Genomic DNA, 19,711 nt, shown 5'->3' with positions numbered 1-19,711 from the left:
GACATAGAAGAATTGCTGTAGCATTTTTCAGTCCTGTAGCCTTCACTGCCAGCTTGTGTTGGATCATTCTAATAATGGGTATGATTTTGGATGCTAAACCCTGTGGTGGGGAGATTAAATGGTGCAACCACTTCCAAACATTCACTGATTGTGTCAGTCAGTAAGCGATAGGGGAGGTATGTCTGTTATCAAGGTTGCCACTGCTGCACCAATAGGTTCATGTTGGTCATAGAGTCTTTGCAACATAAAATATGTTGAATTCCATCTTGTTTCAACTTCTTGAATGAGCTTATGAGGTAGCTTCTGTAGTTGATCTTTAGCCACTCTAAGTTTTTCCTTTGCTTTTATTTGCTTTTGGTTTAAAAAATGTCGCAATTTGTCGAGCTCTTGTTCTACTATCAGTTAGTGCAGGAGTTTGTTCCAGTGCCTTTTTCAATACAAGGTTGAAACTATGTACAAAACATGGTATACTCCTCACATTAAAAGTTTAGCACAAAGAATCATATCGGATCATTATCTGTACTTGAGCAGTGAACTTTCTGTCTCAAGCCCCATTGGTTCAGTTGCAGGTCCATGGCATCCCTTAAGTTCTCTGCTGTGGGGGACTGTGTAAAATGTTCCACACCAAGCAAGACACTTGCTGGCTCCATGGTGGGGTTAATAAAGTGGCAAGTGACCCCAAGATATGCATCTATGGTAGTGGATGTCCACATCTGTTGTCACACTGACTGCTTCAGCTTCCTCCAGCTCTTCCATTGACTTTTTTTGCCCTTTTCACATTTCTTTTTCAAACACAGCTTTTAAAGCCTTTTGAAAAGGCAGGACACATGTGGGGTCAAGCTTCTGTATAAAGGCCCTGAAGTCTTTGTCCTCCACCACTTTTAAAGGCTGTGCATCAAGTACAACCATATCAACCAGTACCTCATCCAACTCAACTTGGCAGCCTTAGAAAGAAATTAAACAACACATTTAATTTGATGCACAATTTTGTTTATGTGTGTCTTTCTATCTAAATAAATGTGCTTGAGGTCTGAGGTTTCCTGGTTGCTGTGTCTCCTACTCCAGACCCTAAATCCCTGGACCTCTTTGTAAACTGTGACAGAACAAACCGGCCAAAAAATAGACCCAGCAGACATAAGTCTTAACGCACAAGAATGAGGGGAAAGAATTATGAAACACCTTCTGCGTTCACTGGGAGGCAAGATTAAATATCTGGATAATTATGATACGGTGTTCGCCATGTTTTCTGGTTCTCCCTCCCTATATTCTCCATTATAGAATAGCTATAATATTTAATCTGGTATCAGCAATCCACACCTACTTTTGTAAGAGTCAGACATCAGATTCCCTTCAAGGTAGCCTGATTCAGATTATCAGTGTTTCTGGACTTCGCTCAGGGAGAAATTTGTTTTTCATTTTCTTCAGTGTCCGCCATTGCCCAGTTCGTTTATGAGATTGCTGCTGAATATCCACCAGTAGTCCCTGAAGCCAGTGCCCCAGTCAGACCCACATCACAGCTTAAAGCCCTGGTTAAATCAATCTTCTCTGGCTCTCTAATCCTAACACCATTTTCCCAGAAGACCCTATTCAGCCAACCTCTCCGGACCTAACTGCTCAGGTTCTGACACCTAGTGAAACTAAAGCTATTTAGAAGGAACTGGATGGCTGGAGAGCAGTCCACCACCTCCACTGCTCTCCAGCTCAAGTCCCAGCCTCAGTACCAGTCATGTCCAACTACCAGCTCTGCTCCTGCATCACCACGAAAGCCATTTTCGTCTCCAGTCATCCACTCATGACCCCTCCTGCGAGTGGTGAATCTATGGGAGGGCGACCCGCATAGCTCCTTCAGGCTGAGCCTGACCAGACCCGTGGACAGAGACCTGGCCACCAGGCGCTCATTGGTGAGCCCTCTCCCAGGCCTAGCTCCAGGGTGAGGCCCCGGCATCCCTCTGCAGATGACAGTGACAGTCATTACAGATGACACGGTGCCTTTCTTGGGAACGAGTTTTTCCCTGCTCACTGCCATGTTGGGCTGAGCCCAGAGTGAAAACCGATTTTCACTCAAACAGCCTCCACGACATTAAGGTGGCGGTCTGGGGGGGTAACAGATACGCCCATGTTAATAATGATCCCTACAGAAACAATAGGGCTTTGCACCTCCTAAATATACAGTATAGCATAGCAATGTGAAGAGTAAGTAGCATCTTATTTACCAAACAGAAATGTCTTGAAAGAGCCTTTATGGTCTCTGCAGTTCTTCTGTGGATTCATACTACATGTAAAGGGCTACTACATCATGCATTGACATTTTTTCAAAGTACTTCAGCTACAGTGTACAATACAGTGTTATTTGCAGTGCACCGGCCTGTGTTGACGGAGTGAAGGGGTCGTAATAGAAGGATGGGCACGGGGGGAAGGCGGCTCTTAAAATGACAAGGATCAAATCTGAACATTTTGAGGAGAGAGAAAGCAAGATTTTATTCAAAGAAGGTGTTTTCAATAAATATTGCCTTTTCAAACTTATAAAATGTGCAATGTTAGTCTAGAGGTGTCCAACATTAATTGAAAAGACTTAAAAAAAAAAAAACGTAATATAGTCCCTTTAAATGTTTTATTTCTTTTTTTAAAGAGCAAATACTTTGCAGTACCTGAATAGAAGGAACAGAACAGAGTAATCTGCAGATGATAATGTTGTGTTGAAATGGTTAAAAAAAACAGTTGTTCTAGTGTTTTAAATGTGACTGTCCCTGATATTATAAAAATGTGCCAGGTTTGATGTTTCTGCAGTCTTAAATTTTTCTGTTTTATCTTCTCTTATCTCTCCAGACTTTGCCAGGCTGGTGAATGGGACTAGTCCGTGTTCAGGCAGACTGGAGGTAAAGTCTCACCAGTGGTGGTCCTCAGTGTGTGAAGCTGACTTTGACCAGCGGGATGCAGAGGTGGTCTGTAGGGAGCTTGACTGTGGGGCTCCTTTAGTCCTCCAGGGGGTGCTCTATGGAGAAGTGGAGACTCCAATGTGGACCAGAGAGTTCCAGTGTGGAGGCCATGAGTCTGCTCTCCTGGACTGTAGAAGCTCAGACTCAGACAGAAACACCTGCTCACCTGGTAAAGCTGTTGGACTCACCTGCTCAGGTAGAAAAGGAGCTGCAGCTTTGATTTGGTTCATTTGTGTTCAAACTCAGTTTATTGTTTTCCTGATGAGTCTGCTGTTTCTGTTCAGAGCCTGTGAGGTTGGTGGGAGGAAACAGTCGCTGTGCAGGTACACTGGAGGTGAAACATAAGGGAGACTGGAGAACAGTGGATGGCTATGACTGGACCCTGAAGACAGCAGCTGTTGCCTGTCGAGAGCTGGACTGTGGCTCTGCTGTTTCTGTAGCACAGAAAGAGGAGTCTTCCAACAGATTTGTGTGGTTGATCAGTCCTCACTGTGTTGAGTCTAAACTTCATCTGAGGGATTGTGTAAACTCATATTATTCTTCCTATTTGCTTGATCTCACCTGCTCAGGTAAGCCCGTCAGTGACATCAGATATGACATCATTTATAAATCACCAGTAAAATACAGAGGTTGGCACACACAGAATGATGCATATAGATACAAAAACACATAACAGGTTGTCCCGGTTATTTTGGTCCTGATCCTGATTAGCAGTCTTTAGATTCGGGTATCTGCTGATACAGCTTAGCAATGGCCTCTCTAGAAATGTTTACACGGGGTGGCAAAAGGTTTTGCTAGGGTGGAATAAAAAGGTAATGTATGTGGGTCCTTTTACACAGTAAAAATACAATTCTACTTCTGTAAATCGAACAAAAAGTTCACAAACATATTTTTAGGAAAAATTATTCTTACATTATATTAATAAACACTTCCCAGATATTCTTAATCTCATACAACAGGAACAAAACCAGACAGCTGGGGGGCAATTCTTACAGTAGAGGGTGGGGCCTAAATGCAAAAAACAGTTGATTTACTGGCAGCTCTTCACTGACAGTGTATTATTGTATGTGATTGTGGTGTCTGCACTCTGATAGATACTGTGCTATTGCATTTCTGTGATCAGTGTATGGTCACTACTGACAGGCAGCCTAGCTTTAAATGCACTGAATGTACCGTATAATGTGCTCAGTGTCCCATAATCTGATTTAAATCTGATTTTATTGTTAATGATTTAAATCACCTTTTTATTGTTAATTAACTTTGTTGTAATTGTTCTAGGTCAAGTTTGAGTCAGTGAATTGCTGGTTAATCTTTTGTTTCAACTGTCTCTTATTTCTCTCTGTTTTATCTTCTGTTATGTCTCCAGACTTTGCCAGGCTAGTGAATGGGACTAGTCTGTGTTCAGGCAGACTGGAGGTAAAGTCTAACCAGTGGTGGTCCTCAGTGTGTGAAGCTGACTTTGACCAGCGGGATGCAGAGGTGGTCTGTAGGGAACTTGGCTGTGGGGCTCCTTTACTCCTCCAGGGGGCGCTCTATGGAGAAGTGGAAGCTCCAATGTGGACCAGAGAGTTCCAGTGTGGAGGCCATGAGTCTGCTCTCCTGGACTGTAGAAGCTCAGACTCAGACAGAAACACCTGCTCACCTGGTAAAGCTGTTGGACTCACCTGCTCAGGTAGAAAAGGAGCTGCAGCTTTGATTTGGTTCATTTGTGTTCAAACTCAGTTTATTGTTTTCCTGATGAGTCTGCTGTTTCTGTTCAGAGCCTGTGAGGTTGGTGGGAGGAAACAGTCGCTGTGCAGGTACACTGGAGGTGAAACATAAGGGAGACTGGAGAACAGTGGATGGCTATGACTGGACCCTGAAGACAGCAGCTGTTGTCTGTAGAGAGTTGGACTGTGGCTCTGCTGTTTCTGTAGGAGAGAGAAAGGAGTCTTCCAACAGACTTGTATGGTTGATCAGTCCTCACTGTGTTGAGTCTAAACTTCATCTGAGGGATTGTGTAAACTCATATTATTCTTCCTATTTGCTTGATCTCACCTGCTCAGGTAAGCCCGTCAGTGACATCAGATATGACATCATTTATAAATCACCAGTAAAATACAGAGGTTGGCACATACAGAATGATATGTGATGATATGTATTTGGGTCTTTATACACAGTAAAAATATAATTCTACTTCTGTAAGTAAATTGAACAAAAGCTTCACAAATATATTTTTAGAATTAATTTATTCTGGCATTATATTAATAAACACTTCGCAGATATTATTAATCCTATACAAAAAGAACAAAACCAATTGAGGGATGATCTGGGGTGGGGAGGCAGCTGGGGGGCAATTCTATAGTAGGGGGTGGGGGGTCTAAATGCAAAATCTGGGAAACTCAATATTATTCTTGTTGCACTTCACCACAATTAGAGAAAAGGAGATACACATTCACACCTGTAGCCTGTCTTTTGACTTGGTAATGTTAACTGCAGCTGTAAGGAAGATCTGAGGGATGATTTTAGGACTGACTTCATGTTATCAAAATCTTGCTGGTTTCTCCTTTATGTATGTTCTGTGATGCTGCAAGCCATCACACCATAGTGGCAGTGGGAGGTAACTGGGTGCTCCCAGTGCTCCCAGCATCAGCTTCATCCCTCAGCCTTCTTTTCTTTTGTCATGGCAGGCACCCACTGTCAAATCCTGAATTGTGGACTGTTGCTGAAATTGGAGCACAGCACAATACAACAAATCATATTTTAAACATTTTATTTACAACTGTAATAATTTTTGTAAAATATTCCTTTTCTGTGTAGTATTACACACCACACACTAAAAGCAATGTAGAAAAACTAATAAAAACTAAATATAAATGAAAACTTGTCCACAAAATTGATCAAACATCCCAGAATCACTTTCTCTATGTACAGTTGAAGCTGTGTTGATCAAATCAGCTGTGATCGCTTCACCAGCTTTTAAAATGACAGCACAGAATTTAAGAGTCAGCAGAAGGTTCTTAACTCTGTGAAGAAGCAGCCTCAGTGTTGTGGATCCCTTCCTTAGTTATTTTAATCTTTTGATTAACACCACATAAATTGTGGACCTCTTGTAACCCCATTCCTTTTTCATTTGAAATTAAAGCACTATGGCAGAATGTCATAAGAAGAGAGGCAAAATAGGATTCACAAAGTTGAAATATATTGATTAATTAATATGTGTATTTTTGACTTCCGCTTCAGGTTTTAAATAATGGATATGAATAAAACCAGAGGATGATGATGTTATGACTTGATATGTAAACATCATTGATTAAACTAGCTACATAACAGCAGGCATGTCAGACTAAGCAGACTGTTGTCAGGCAGGTGTGAAAAAACTTAAATATAAAAACACACTTTAATTATCAGTGGTTAAAGAAAGGAAGGAGGCTGCATGCACCACACACTCTCATGGTAAACTCTATTTTGTGTGCAGCTGTTTTGTATATATAATTTAAGTATACATCAGGTGTCAGCTTAGCTGAGTATGTTTTTCCAGGCACTCCCATCCCTGTCCCCACCTGGAAAGCCTCACATCTGGAATCAGTGGTGTCTGTGTTTTAGTCTATGGTCTCTGTCCCCCCATCCTATTGTCCCTCTGACATCTGTTCCTTGCAGGGGCTGATCCCCTGAGTGTTGATGTTTTGGAGTAGGCAGGTTAGACCTACCCCACCCAATTGATGACATGTCTCCAGACCAGTTATGGTGGTATTGCACCAATGGAAGTGTATGATGAATAAAAGAGGTTGTTTTTCTAACGAGATTTGGTCCACGTAGGGCTCTTTTGTCATTCTGTGGCCCAGGGTCTTCTAAAATAATGGTTGAGGGCAAGACATTTTGGGAAAATTAGGCAATACTGGTTTGCTTATTACTAGAGCAGTGGACTTCAAGGCCCTCTTGTTGTCTGTCCATTATTTTGCAGAAAAGTTTTCATCTTCATTGGTTTATACGCAGTATGATATGCAAGGGAGACGTCTACCTACAGCTGTAGTGTGCAGCATGAAAGAGACAGATGTTAGTTTACATGCTGATTTTGGTAAAACATTGCTTCATATCCAGGCAGTGTAATCTCTAAGACTGTGGTTGGAGCTAAAGGAAGAAAGAGACGCAGGTACTATGGGAGTTTTTGTGTTTGTCTTTCCCCATGTTGGCATTGTTTACTCAGATTATTTGATAACTCAACTTGATCCCTGGTGGATGCTAGAAAACAGATTTTGTCTCACTTCTTTTGGACTCCACTACCTGAGTCGCTGAGTGAGTGTTGTTGTTTTGGTGTGTTGGCTTGCCTTCCACCAATTTATGTCACCCTCTGGTTTCAGTCTGTCCCTTTCCTTGTCCATCCCTGCCAGCCATTTTGTAGTACACTGTATGAATGTGTGGAATATAATTCTAGCTGTGGCAGAACGTTGCCTGGAACCCCATACCCAGACCTAAACTTGAGCCTAAAATGAGACACTGGAGTCCAAGCGAAGTCTTGTGCTGAGGTTTATTGTGTTCTTTAACAATACTACAATATACAAAGTTCGCCCAGGCAAGAAATGAACTTATATCTCTTTTTGTCCAATTTTCTGAATGTCCTACTATTTTAGAGCCTCAATCCCTAACTACTACTCCCAACTCATCAGTCTTGTATTCATAGCTTATTCTGGCACCTTTAGTTGTTCCCAAAACATTGGTGACCAAACAACCTCTGGTGCCTGCAGTTGGCATCTCTACCAAGGTCCTCATGTCAGCTCACTCTCATTAAAGCTTCTAGCTTATCAGTGATCAGTGCAAAAGTTCAAATTGTCAAAAACAGAAGCAGCAAACCCCAGTTACAAACATCAAATCCACTGCTTGAATTGTGGGAAAACAACCACAAATGCCACCATGCTCAATGCTTCCTCCATAATGATGATGTGGTGTTCATTGAATGAATGAATAAAGTATCTATCTATTGAAAACTTGTTGAAAATGGTCAACAGCTGTTCCAATACTATGTACATGAAAATGTGATAATAGAACATCTCTAGACTGTGTTATAAAGACGTTCTATTGTTAATTACCTTTGTTGTAATTGTTCTAGGTCAAGGTTGAGTTACTGTTTAATCTTGTTTTTGCTATCTATTTCTTTGTTTTATCCAGACTCTGTCAGGCTGGTGAATGGGACTAGTCCGTGTTCAGGCAGACTGGAGGTAAAGTCTCACCAGTGGTGGTCCTCAGTGTGTGAAGCTGACTTTGACCAGCGGGATGCAGAGGTGGTCTGTAGGGAGCTTGGCTGTGGGGCTCCTTTAGTCCTCCAGGGGGTGCTCTATGGAGAAGTGGAGGCTCCAATGTGGACCAGAGAGTTCCAGTGTGGAGGCCATGAGTCTGCTCTCCTGGACTGTAGAAGCTCAGACTCAGACAGAAACACCTGCTCACCTGGTAAAGCTGTTGGACTCACCTGCTCAGGTAGAAAAGGAGCTGCAGCTTTGATTTGGTTCATTTGTGTTCAAACTCAGTTTATTGTTTTCCTGATGAGTCTGCTGTTTCTGTTCAGAGCCTGTGAGGTTGGTGGGAGGAAACAGTCGCTGTGCAGGTACACTGGAGGTGAAACATAAGGGAGACTGGAGAACAATGGATGGTCATTACTGGACCCTGAAGACAGCAAATGTTGTCTGTCGAGAGCGGGACTGTGGCTCTGCTGTTTCTGTAGAATGGAGTATGAAGGGTGTCAGTTCTGAGCGGAGTTTCATATATGACTGTGTTCAGTTTGAATCTGCTCTGGGAAACTATGAAACATCACATTCCTTCTCCATCTATGTTAATCTCATCTGCTCAGGTAAGCCCATCCATGACATCATAAGTGATAAGATAAGATGCAAGATAAGATAAGAATTAAAAATTAACTTTATTAATCCCTGAAGGAAAATTCAGGTAGTGTTGTAGTGAAAGCAATAAGCACTAAGTATTAAAAGTACTCAGTCCAATTCATGTTGGTTAGTCATCTACCACTGGCTAAGGTGTTGTAAAGCCTGATGGCAGGGGGATGAAGAATCTCCTGTATTGTTCAGTCCTGCAGCTCAGTGAGGTGAGTAGTTCATTGCATCAGCATCTCTGCTCCATCAGGATGTTGTGATTGGGATGTCAGTGTATTCCAGGATGGACTCTACCTTTGTCTGTGTGCATCTCTCCACCACAGCCGCCAGTGAGTCCAGCCTTATTCCAGTCAGTGAGTCTGTGTACAGTGTGTACAGGAATGGAGCCAGATCAGATCCTTCATCCCCAGTGCAATCAGGTTCTACAACACCTTAGCCACTGGCAGATGACAATTGAATACTGACTACTCTCACTATTGACTTACTAATTAACTACAAGACCACCTGAATTTCTCTTTGGGGAAAATTAATACAGTTTATCTTAAAATCTCCTGATATTCCACTCCTGAACAAAATCTTAAGACCGGGGGAAACATCACAAGTATTTGCGTTTTGCGCTGGTAAATCATAACCAGGTTGTAAGTAGTGCTTCAATATGCCAATAGAAGAAACAGGAGCAAAAGACAAAAAATAGAGAGCAAGAAATTTATTGAAAGGGTCCTGTTAGGGATGTGGCTTCTCAGACAACCAGAGATCCAGGACTGTTCCAGAGGACAGCCCCTCAGGTGAACAGGGATCCAGGACCATTTTTGGAGGATGGCCCCTCAGGCGAACAGGAGTCTGCGGCTGTTCCCAAGGGTGGCCCTGCCCTCGAACCAGAATCCAGGGCTGCTCCGGAGGATAACCCCTCTGCTGACCAGGAACTCCAGGCCATTCAGGTAAACAGGAATTCAGGAGCAGTTCCTGAGGATGGCCCTTCAGGTGGGAAGAATTGTATATGGTCCTAACAGAGGTGGCCAAACCATGGCCAGGAAGAGGAAAGGGAGTAGTCTTGGAACAGGGAAAGCAGTGGCATTGGCAGTGCTGGCTGACCCACTGGGAAGACCAGGAACAAGAGATGCAGTGGTGTTGGCACACTAGGGTCCTGGGAATTGGGGCGGAACCTCAGTGGGGGTGCAACAATCGGCCTATAGAGTTTCGGAATCCAATGGCAGAGCCTCTGCGAGGATATGGCAGTCAGCGCACTGCAGTCCTGAATCCAGAAGAGAAACCTCAATGAAGACGCAGCCCTCAATGCACACAGACTTCACACACTAGGAAGCAAGAGCACAGCCTCAGCAGGGAGGCGGCTGTTGGTGCGCTGAGGTTCAGGGAGCAGAGGCGGAGCCTAAGCAGGGTGGAGCAGAGAGGGATGAAGCAAGGGTGTGGCCACCGGGGTGCCTGGGGGTGGCAGTGCCCCCACCCCAGAGCTTGAATATTTCTTTTTCTCCACATAGAGGTAAAATTGCAATTTTAAGTGTTTTGATATTGTTCAAATGATGATGTTATTTATGTAGTATTGATGTAGTAAAGGAGGACATGAGGATAGTTGGTGTGGGTGAGGAGGATACAGAGGATAGGGTTAAATGGAAGAGGATGATTCGCTGTGGCGACCCGAGAAGGGAGCAGCCGAAAGGAAAAGAAGAAGATTTGAAGGCCGATTGCGACACAGTACTGCGACAAGGCTGCATTTGATGTATCCTTTGCACCCCAACATATCCCAAGATTCTTTGCAAAAGGTGACAAAAAACGAACATAGCAGATACGAGCAGCGAGACGGTCACCGTGAAAATACAGTTACCCACATTATAAACGGTATTACTGTAGTAAACTAACGTTACCTAAAGTTAGCCAAAGGTAAGGTCACACAATGAGATACTCGCAGATAGGCGTAGCATCTCATTTTCTACCAAAATAATATAAATCAAGAAAAATAAAAAATTTGGCTCTATCATTAGTGATTAATTTAATGCAGCTGTGAAGGTTGCTAGGCAACAGAAGCGGAGCTTTGGGGCTCAACGGTAGGGGCAGAACAGTTGGTGACGCAATCAGGAAGTCCTTCATTGACTAGACCAGGGGTATTCAACAAAATTTCTTGAAGCAAAGGTCCGGAAGATCATAATGTCTAACTAGTTAGTGTGATATATATTTAAGTAGCCTAGTTTTATCAACATCTGCATGTAATGAATACCTGACTGGCAAGTCAAGTCAAGTCAAGTCAAGTCAATTCAACTTTATTTATAAAGCACTTTACATACAGCAACCACCGACCAAAGTGCTGAACATAAGAAAATCCAACTAGAATACAATACAATGACAAGAATTGAAATACTAAAAATAATTAATATTAATAATAATTAATCAATATTAATAATAATTAAAATAGGTAATAAATAATTAAATAAAATTAAAACATATAGCCACAACTAAACATGAATATAAACAACAACATGAAAAGCCAAGGAGAATAGGTGGGTCTTGAGAGCAGATTTAAAAATGGGCAGTGAAGAGGCCTGTCTGATGTGAAATGGCAACAAATTCCAGAGTTTAGGAGCTGCAACAGAAAAAGCCCTATCCCCCCTGAGCTTCCGCTGTGTCCTCGGCACCTCCAGAAGCAGCTGCCCAGCCGATCTGAGTGGCCGGGAAGGAGAGTGCAAGTGTAGTAACTCAGCGAGGTAGGGTGGGGCAAGTCCGTTTAAAGACTTAAAAACAAATAAAAGAATTTTAAAATGAACAGGCAGCCAGTGCAGTGAGGATAACACAGGGATAATGTGCTCTTTCTTTCATGTGCCAGTTAAAAGGTGTGCGGCAGCATTTTGCACCAGCTGTAGACGAGACAATGTGGACTGACTAACACCAACATATAGAGAGTTACAATAGTCCAACCGAGTTGTAATGAAAGCATGAATTAAAGTTGTGAAGAGATCTTTTGATAGAATGTTTTTTATCTTCGCTAAACGTCTCAGCTGAAAGAAACTGGATTTCACCACTGCACCGATCTGACTGTCCAGTCTAAGATCGTTATCTAACCTAAAACCCAGGTTTGTGACAACAGGCTTTCCAAATTGTGCCAGAGGGCCCAAGTCCACAGGAAAAGACCCACTGGTGCCACCCGGACCAAAAATGATTACCTCCGTCTTATTTTCATTGAAATTTAAAAAGTTAACCGCCATCCAGGCTTTCACTTCTTCTAGGCAAACAACCAGAGTTTGTATGGAGTAGGCATCCTTGCGTTTTAGGGGCACATAAACCTGAGTGTCATCTGCATAACAATGGAAAGCAATTTTATGCTTTCTAAGAATGGAGCCAAGAGGCAGGAGATACAGAGAAAATAGCAAAGGCCCAATTATGGAGCCCTGCGGAACCCCACATGACAGTGTAGCAGCGGAGGAACAAAAATCATTTAGCCTAACACAAAAAGTTCTCTGAGCCAGATACGATTTGAACCACTCCAAGGCAATACCATGAATGCCTACACAGTGCTCCAGACGAGATATTAAAATATTATGGTCTATTGTGTCGAACGCCGCTGTTAAGTCTAGAAGAACTAGAATCACATAGTCCCCTGGATCTGTAGACAGAAGGATGTCGTTAAAGACCCTCAGTAATGCCGATTCTGTGCTATGAGAAGTCTTGAAACCAGACTGAAAAACTTCAAGCACATCGTTTTCATCTAAAGAAGTTTTCAGTTGGGTATACACAATTACAACTCCTGTCAAATCAAATGAATTCATAATCTTTATGTTGTGTTTTATAATGGCGTTTCACATTGGCACTTTTAATAAATGCCACGGTTTCTGAACATATGAGACACACTGGTTTAGTATTCCCAGTGGAAAGTATGAACAGAAATGGGTCTGTCCATTCATTCCGGATTAAATACTCTATTTTCGCTGTCCACTTCTCTTTTTTTGGAGGGCGCCATTTGTTCCTTATTTTTCTCTCCCTTTCTCCATTTCACTCGCCTGTTTCTCTTCCTTTGTTTTCTACATGTATCGCCTTTTTTCTTTTTCTTTGTACTGTCTTTTCATGTGTAACCTGCCTCTAGCTCTGTTTACACTGTAGAGTCGTAATGTTTACCGCCTGGAATGCACAGACTTGATTGGCTGAGTGGTATCACGTGGGATGGCTCAACTCTCATGCAATTGGTCTGTGCGTTTCCATTTCCGTAAAGTCTACAAAAGCCGGTGGAAATAAAAGCGCCCCATTAGGTTTTAAATCATAACCTTCTCTTTTGGCTGTGGGTACAGGTCCGTATGGGGCGGCTTTTGGGTCCGCACCCAGACCGCGGTCCACCTGTTAGTGACCTAGGGACTAGACCGTCTGGTTTTGGCTCGGCCCCACGTTCCGCCTATGTGGTCTATGCAGGCTACGAAGGCTGCGGTCTTTGTAGACCCCGTCCTTCCAAGGATGCAGCTCCTGAATTGTGACAGAGCCTGCAATTCAGAATTGACAGTCTCTTGGATGAGGGACGAAACATTTTTCCACCTTTAAAATCGACGTCCAGATGATTTGTTTTTAACCTTGTTTTGATTGTGACCACCTAAATGGCAGAGAACCTTCACATACCTATTGTATATTGTTTTTGGAAGCTAAACCTGTCAGACAAATGTAGAGGACTTTAATAATTTTTTTAGTTTCTGGATGACGCATTGTTAAATGTTTATAAATAATATTGTATGTTGGTGTTGTATGTTTATTCTATGTTGTTTACAACTAACATACACCTTGGGCATTGTTGTCACATAGGATTTAGATTTTTTATTTTGTGTATAAATATATGAATGCATATTTTTACAGTTAATAAACATTAACAAACAATGCCATAGTGTGAAGACTTTCAATTTAGTGTTATTTTGTGGAAATAAGCCATCTTACATATCACTTTTCATATCACTTACATATCACTTTCACGCTGTCAAGTGTAGTGTAAAATAAAGTGTTACCCAGTTTTATTATTTACATTTTACCCTACTGGTTATTATTAACCTGTAAAATCAAGGACTGTCATAGGGCATTTTAAAATGTTTTACATGTTAATTCAATATGCCACCCTTATATCGTCTATGTGTCCTGTCTGTGTGTAATGAATCTGTAGAATATGAGTTTCACTTTTTGAATTTTAAAACTACTGAAATAAATCAACTTTTTTTGGTGTTATTCTATTTATTGAGAAGCACCTGTATATCTGAATATCACCTAAAAACACAGCTGTGCCATGACTACCCTGTGTTATGCATTGTTGGAAATCTGTACACGAGAGAAGTGGAGAAAGAAGCTCGCAGTTCCTTCACAGGGATGGCACAGACCCACTGGTTCAGATATGTAGATGACACCTGGGTGAAGATCAAGTCACAGGAAGTTCAAGCCTTCACAGATCCCATTAATCCTGTCCTCACTTATTCTGCTCCTCACTAGGAGACTATACTGCAAAGATCAAAACAAGATTGTTTCAGTTTGTGCCCTGGTAGCGAGTGGTTAGAGCACATACCAAGTACTGACATCACAACAACATCAGTGGTTTGAGGTCAGATGCCAGTTTGTGTTGTGTCTCCCTTTCTCTACCCCTCTGTTTTCTGTTTTCCTCACAGTGACCTACTGTACAACAAAGACAAAAGACTCTTAAATATAATCAAAATCAATCAATAATCTCTGATATTCTGCTGCATAATGAATTAAATATTACCTGCGGGTCAACTGGTTGTTGCACCGCTCTCAGTCCTAGAATCTGACAGTCAAAGAATGTGTTATAACATCAGTGGTAGGCTGAGCATGTGTCGTATTATTAATACCAGGTCTGATTTTAACACATTGAACTCAGAAATTGTCCTTGTTTGTATGTTAGTTTGTACATACTGTATTTGTGTATATTTGTGGCCAACATGAAGATCAGATCATAATTTATGACAAGTGAACGCAAAAAACCAGGTCAATCCAAGGAACACAATGACTTTCCACTGTGCATCTGCATCCGCACAGCATCCTTCATAGCTTCTTCAAGGAGAGAGTTCAGACACAACTCTTTGAAAGTTTGTGGAGCATTTTCTGAACAGATTTTTATTTTTAGTTGCAAATCTTCACCAAAAAGGGCAAAACGATAAAAAACTGCAGTAACCGAGAAGAAGAAACAGAATAGATAAATCTGCAAATGATGTGATGATGTGTGATTTGAATAAATATTGAAAAAAAGAAGAGTTGTTTCAGTTTATTAAATGTAAAGATGACTCTAAACGTCTCTGGTCTATGATGCCATATCTTATTATCTCTCCAGCCTCTGTCAGACTGGTGAATGGGACTAGTCTGTGTTCAGGAAGACTGGAGGTGAAGTCTAACCAGTCCAACCAGTGGTGGTCCTCAGTGTGTGAAGCTGACTTTGACCAGCGGGATGCAGAGGTGGTCTGTAGGGAGCTTGGCTGTGGGGCTCCTTTGGTCCTCCAGGGGGCGCTCTATGGAGAAGTGGAGGCTCCAATGTGGACCAGAGAGTTCCAGTGTGGAGGCAATGAGTCTGCTCTCCTGGACTGTAGAAGCTCAGACTCAGACAGAAACACCTGCTCACCTGGTAAAGCTGTTGGACTCACCTGCTCAGGTAGAAAAGGAGCTGCAGCTTTGATTTGGTTCATTTGTGTTCAAACTCAGTTTATTGTTTTCCTGATGAGTCTGCTGTTTCTGTTCAGAGCCTGTGAGGTTGGTGGGAGGAAACAGTCGCTGTGCAGGGACACTGGAGGTGAAACATAAGGGAGACTGGAGGCCAGTGTTTGGTGATTACTGGACCCTGAAGACAGCAGCTGTTGCCTGTAGACAGTTGGACTGTGGCTCTGCTGTTTCTGTACAACTGAGAGAGGAGTCGTCCTTCACATCTGTTTGGCAGATCAGTCCTTACTGTGTTCAGTCTTCTCTGAGGGACTGTGTAAGATCAGGAAAGTCGTCTTCTTTCATCACTCTAAACTGCTCAGGTAAGCCCATCAGTTGTGGAGCCAGGATAGTGACAGTTAAACTTTGGTTAAAATGAACAGGGAGATTCTCAGCTGATTGAAACCAAAACAGCCCTGTGAACAGAAAAATGTTCACAGTGCAGGTTCATCAACAAAGTCAGGGTGAATCTCATGGGCATGTTAGGGGGGCCAGAGTTCCAGTGTGGAAGCCAGAGTGAAACACACTGCAAAGACTAATTTGACTTTTTAAATAATCTGTGATAAATGATTTAACAGTTTATATTTGCATGATTCTGGAAGCATTATTCTATTGTCTCCAGTATAAAACTATGGTAAATCTGAAGTAAGAAACAAGTCCTGCAGCCTAAAGGTCAAAATAAACATTATTTATCCCTGTCCTCTGATACAGCACCTTCTTCAACATGACCCCAATAATGAAACACACAAACTAATCAAACAGTTATGGGTTAGCTCAGTTTATGCACAAAAACAAGGGTTTAGGGAAAAATCATGGTTTGGGTTTGAATAAATTAGAGGACCAATGTTTTCATGGTTTCTGTAGTAAACACGTGGTTGATGTTACAGAAGGATCATGGTCTTTGTTAAAACAAACAAAACTTTCAGTTTGAAATAGGAAACAAACAATGCTTTCCTGTGTTAAACCCCCAGTGGTCATAAGGAAGACACAGATAGCAAGGACAGAGGGAACTTTCTTAAATTGTTTGAACTGATTGGCCCATATGAGACTGAGATAAAAAGCCACCTTGATGAGCTTCCAAGCAATGCAAAAATGATATGCCCTGAATTTTAAAATGACCTCCTTGAAACAAGTTTCACCCTGGCAGACCCTGTCTTGAGCTTGCACGTTCCACACATATCAAATGGTGTTCGAACACTGAGGCTGTCAATCGAGTTTTGACTTTATACAAAGTCATATTAGAAAAATCGAGTGACTTTGCAGAAAGCTCTGTCCAGACAAAAATAGATGCTGAGTCTCTTGCAACAAAGACCAAGAGAGTCATCTTTCTCCTTTTGACATTTTCTAAACTATGTGGTGCCAATGATTTTATGACTGAGGGCCTCAAAGAATCTAAGGAATAACTCAGATGGGGAATTTCAGGGAATCATCTTCCTCAGTGATGACATAATGAAGAAAATGATGTGCAGAACTGGGACAGAAGAAAATTACCTTCAAGGTTGGCAGATTCTCTCATAACCTCTACATTGGACAGATCTGCACCTGTTAGGAGCTACCTGGATTTACCTTCATTGTGGATTTCAGTTCTTGACAGACAGCTTAGGGAATTTAATAACTGTTTTCTTCATGACTCCTATTGAATAATGAAAGCTGCTGCCTCCTTGCTGTCTGCATCAGATTTGTTTGGTGAGATGGAATTACAACAGACTAAATGTATGCGCTACGGACTTAAAGGTCTGGACTGACAGTATTTGAGCGACTGATCAAATGAATCTTAAATGGGTATTGCTCATTCTGCTTCGTAATTGAAGGATGTATTTGCCAAAGTACACAATTTGTGTTTTGATCACATTGCCAATTACAAGATGCTCCATGGAGCACCTGTTCTCAAAAGTCAACAGACAAAATCCAGCAGCATAGCAGAATATGCTGACAGGAAGACTAAACAACTTGTCATTGCTGGCATTTGACAAGGAACTTGCAGAGAATTTGGAGTCTAATGATATAATTGAATCATTTAAGGCTAATTTATGCCATCTTGCCCTTTAAGCTGTCAACTTGCACAAGTTGGCTTAGTCTCAAAGTTTCATCTCAGTGTCATTTTTGGAGAATGTTCCTTACTTCATCGGATTCACTGCTGGTTTTACTAATTTGCAATTAACAGAAAGATTTCTATTTTGGTTTTATTTTATAAGCATATATGGAAAGAATGGTTGAACTGTGTTACTCTAAATCACTGTTAAATGGATGGACTCGACAATGACTAAAGCCATTTTTATACTGTTTTCAAGTCGTGTTGCAGCCAAGTCTGAAATGAAAAGCAAGGGATGCATTATATTAAATATGCTGCTTAGCTTCAGTAGCCTACTCTGAGTTGTAGAAAAAAATGCATACTCAGTATATATGATGTCATTTGAAAAAAATGTTGAAAAAGGTAGAACAATTGCTCCAGTGTACTAAATGTAAATGCAATGCTAAAGCTGTGATACTATATCTCTGGTCTGTGAGGTCATGAGAATGTTGTGTTGAAAATAATGACCTTGTGTTGGAAGTTTGAATCAGTGTATTGTTATCTTTTAATATAGTTTCTGCTGTCTTTTAATTCTCTGTTTTATCTTCTTATGTCTCCAGCCTCTGTCAGACTGGTGAATGGGACTAGTCTGTGTTCAGGCAGACTGGAGGTGAAGTCTAACCAGTCCAACCAGTGGTGGTCCTCAGTGTGTGAAGCTGACTTTGACCAGCAGGATGCAGAGGTGGTCTGTAGGGAGCTTGGCTGTGGGGCTCCTTTAGTCCTCCAAGGGGCGCTCTACGGAGAAGTGGAGGCTCCAATGTGGACCAGAGAGTTCCAGTGTGGAGGCCATGAGTCTGCTCTCCTGGACTGTAGAAGCTCAGACTCAGACAGAAACACCTGCTCACCTGGTAAAGCTGTTGGACTCACCTGCTCAGGTAGAAAAGGAGCTGCAGCTTTGATTTGGTTCATTTGTGTTCAAACTCAGTTTATTGTTTTCCTGATGAGTCTGCTGTTTCTGTTCAGAGCCTGTGAGGTTGGTGGGAGGAAACAGTCGCTGTGCAGGTACACTGGAGGTGAAACATAAGGGAGACTGGAGGCCAGTGGGTGACGATGAATGGACCCTGAAGACAGCAAATGTTGCCTGTAGACAGCTGGACTGTGGTTCTGCTGTTTCTATAGAAAAGGAAGAGTTTTCAGTAGGGCAAGTGTGGACCAGCAACTCTAAGTGTGTTCAGTCTGGATCTGCTCTGAGGGACTGTGTACAAACAATTTCTAATAAACACATCCTGAACCTCAACTGCTCAGGTAAGCTCATTAGTGACATTACATATCACAGTAATGTTTTCAGTGTTTCTTCCTCTGTCATAGTGACAGTCATGGATTCCATTGGACTGAACTGTAAAGCCTAACAATCACATCCTAATCTGTGGATAAGTGATTTTTTCACCTGACAGGACACATCTGGGGCCTGTATCCCAATACAAGATTAGGGTCTTATTCAACTTTGGTGTCAAATAAATCAAATCAAAATGTACATACACAAAGTGCTTTACAATCATTAGACTCAGTACATAAATTATTAGACCATTTGCCTTAAAACATACATAAACACTTTAATGCATCATATTTATTGGGAGAGCTCATCAAACGCTTGATCAAAGAAAGTTTTCAATTTACTACGAAAACGGTAAAATACATTCCTGAATAAAATTTTAAAACATAAACCAGGTTGTAAGTAGTGCATCAAAATGCCAAAAGAAGTAGCAGGAGCAAGAGACAAAAAATAGAGAGTAGGCAGTTTATTGAAAACTGCATTTAAACTCAATCAGGCTGCTCATTGGCTGACCAAAAGTTTTAGACTATAGCCCATCTCTAAGCACCCATCTGCAATTGGTTGATCCAATAGTAAAGAGTTTTACAGCAGTACAGTCAAGAACTTATAAAGGCATAGATTGACTTTTCAAGATCTGAACCCGAGAGAAATGATTTAACCTTAGATAACAAGCAAAGATGAAAAAAAAAAAAACTCATGTGAACCACTGTCTTAATTTGATTTTCAAATTTGAGGTTTGACCAATTTGAATCAAAACTGAGCCTGTTTTTACAGGATACTGGAAGAGACTGAAAGAGTTTACATTAATGTGATAATAGATGTTTTTAAATTAAATTTAAATATTTGCCAGTATAACTGATCATAGTGAGCTTGACTTTCTGTGTAACTTCTCTCCATTGTTTTC

General features: G+C 41.6%; 1 protein-coding gene across 1 annotated transcript; it reads left to right on the top strand.

Annotated features, from left to right (window-relative positions):
- The first annotated feature begins 2,429 nt into the window (after positions 1-2,429).
- On the top strand, positions 2,430-18,883 carry LOC113129675 (scavenger receptor cysteine-rich type 1 protein M130-like). Its single transcript, XM_026305681.1, has 14 exons — positions 2,430-2,490; positions 2,827-3,132; positions 3,221-3,505; positions 4,303-4,608; positions 4,697-4,816; positions 8,082-8,387; positions 8,476-8,648; positions 9,538-9,732; positions 13,084-13,222; positions 15,105-15,419; positions 15,508-15,786; positions 18,095-18,409; positions 18,498-18,779; positions 18,843-18,883. Exons 1-14 carry the CDS (start codon positions 2,430-2,432, stop codon positions 18,881-18,883), a joined length of 3,123 nt encoding a protein of 1,040 aa, XP_026161466.1.
- The last annotated feature ends 828 nt before the right edge of the window (positions 18,884-19,711 follow it).

Source organism: Mastacembelus armatus, unplaced genomic scaffold, assembly GCF_900324485.2.
Source record: "Mastacembelus armatus unplaced genomic scaffold, fMasArm1.2, whole genome shotgun sequence".
NCBI lineage: Eukaryota > Metazoa > Chordata > Actinopteri > Synbranchiformes > Mastacembelidae > Mastacembelus > Mastacembelus armatus.
This window is presented reverse-complemented; position numbering and strand designations above follow the sequence as displayed.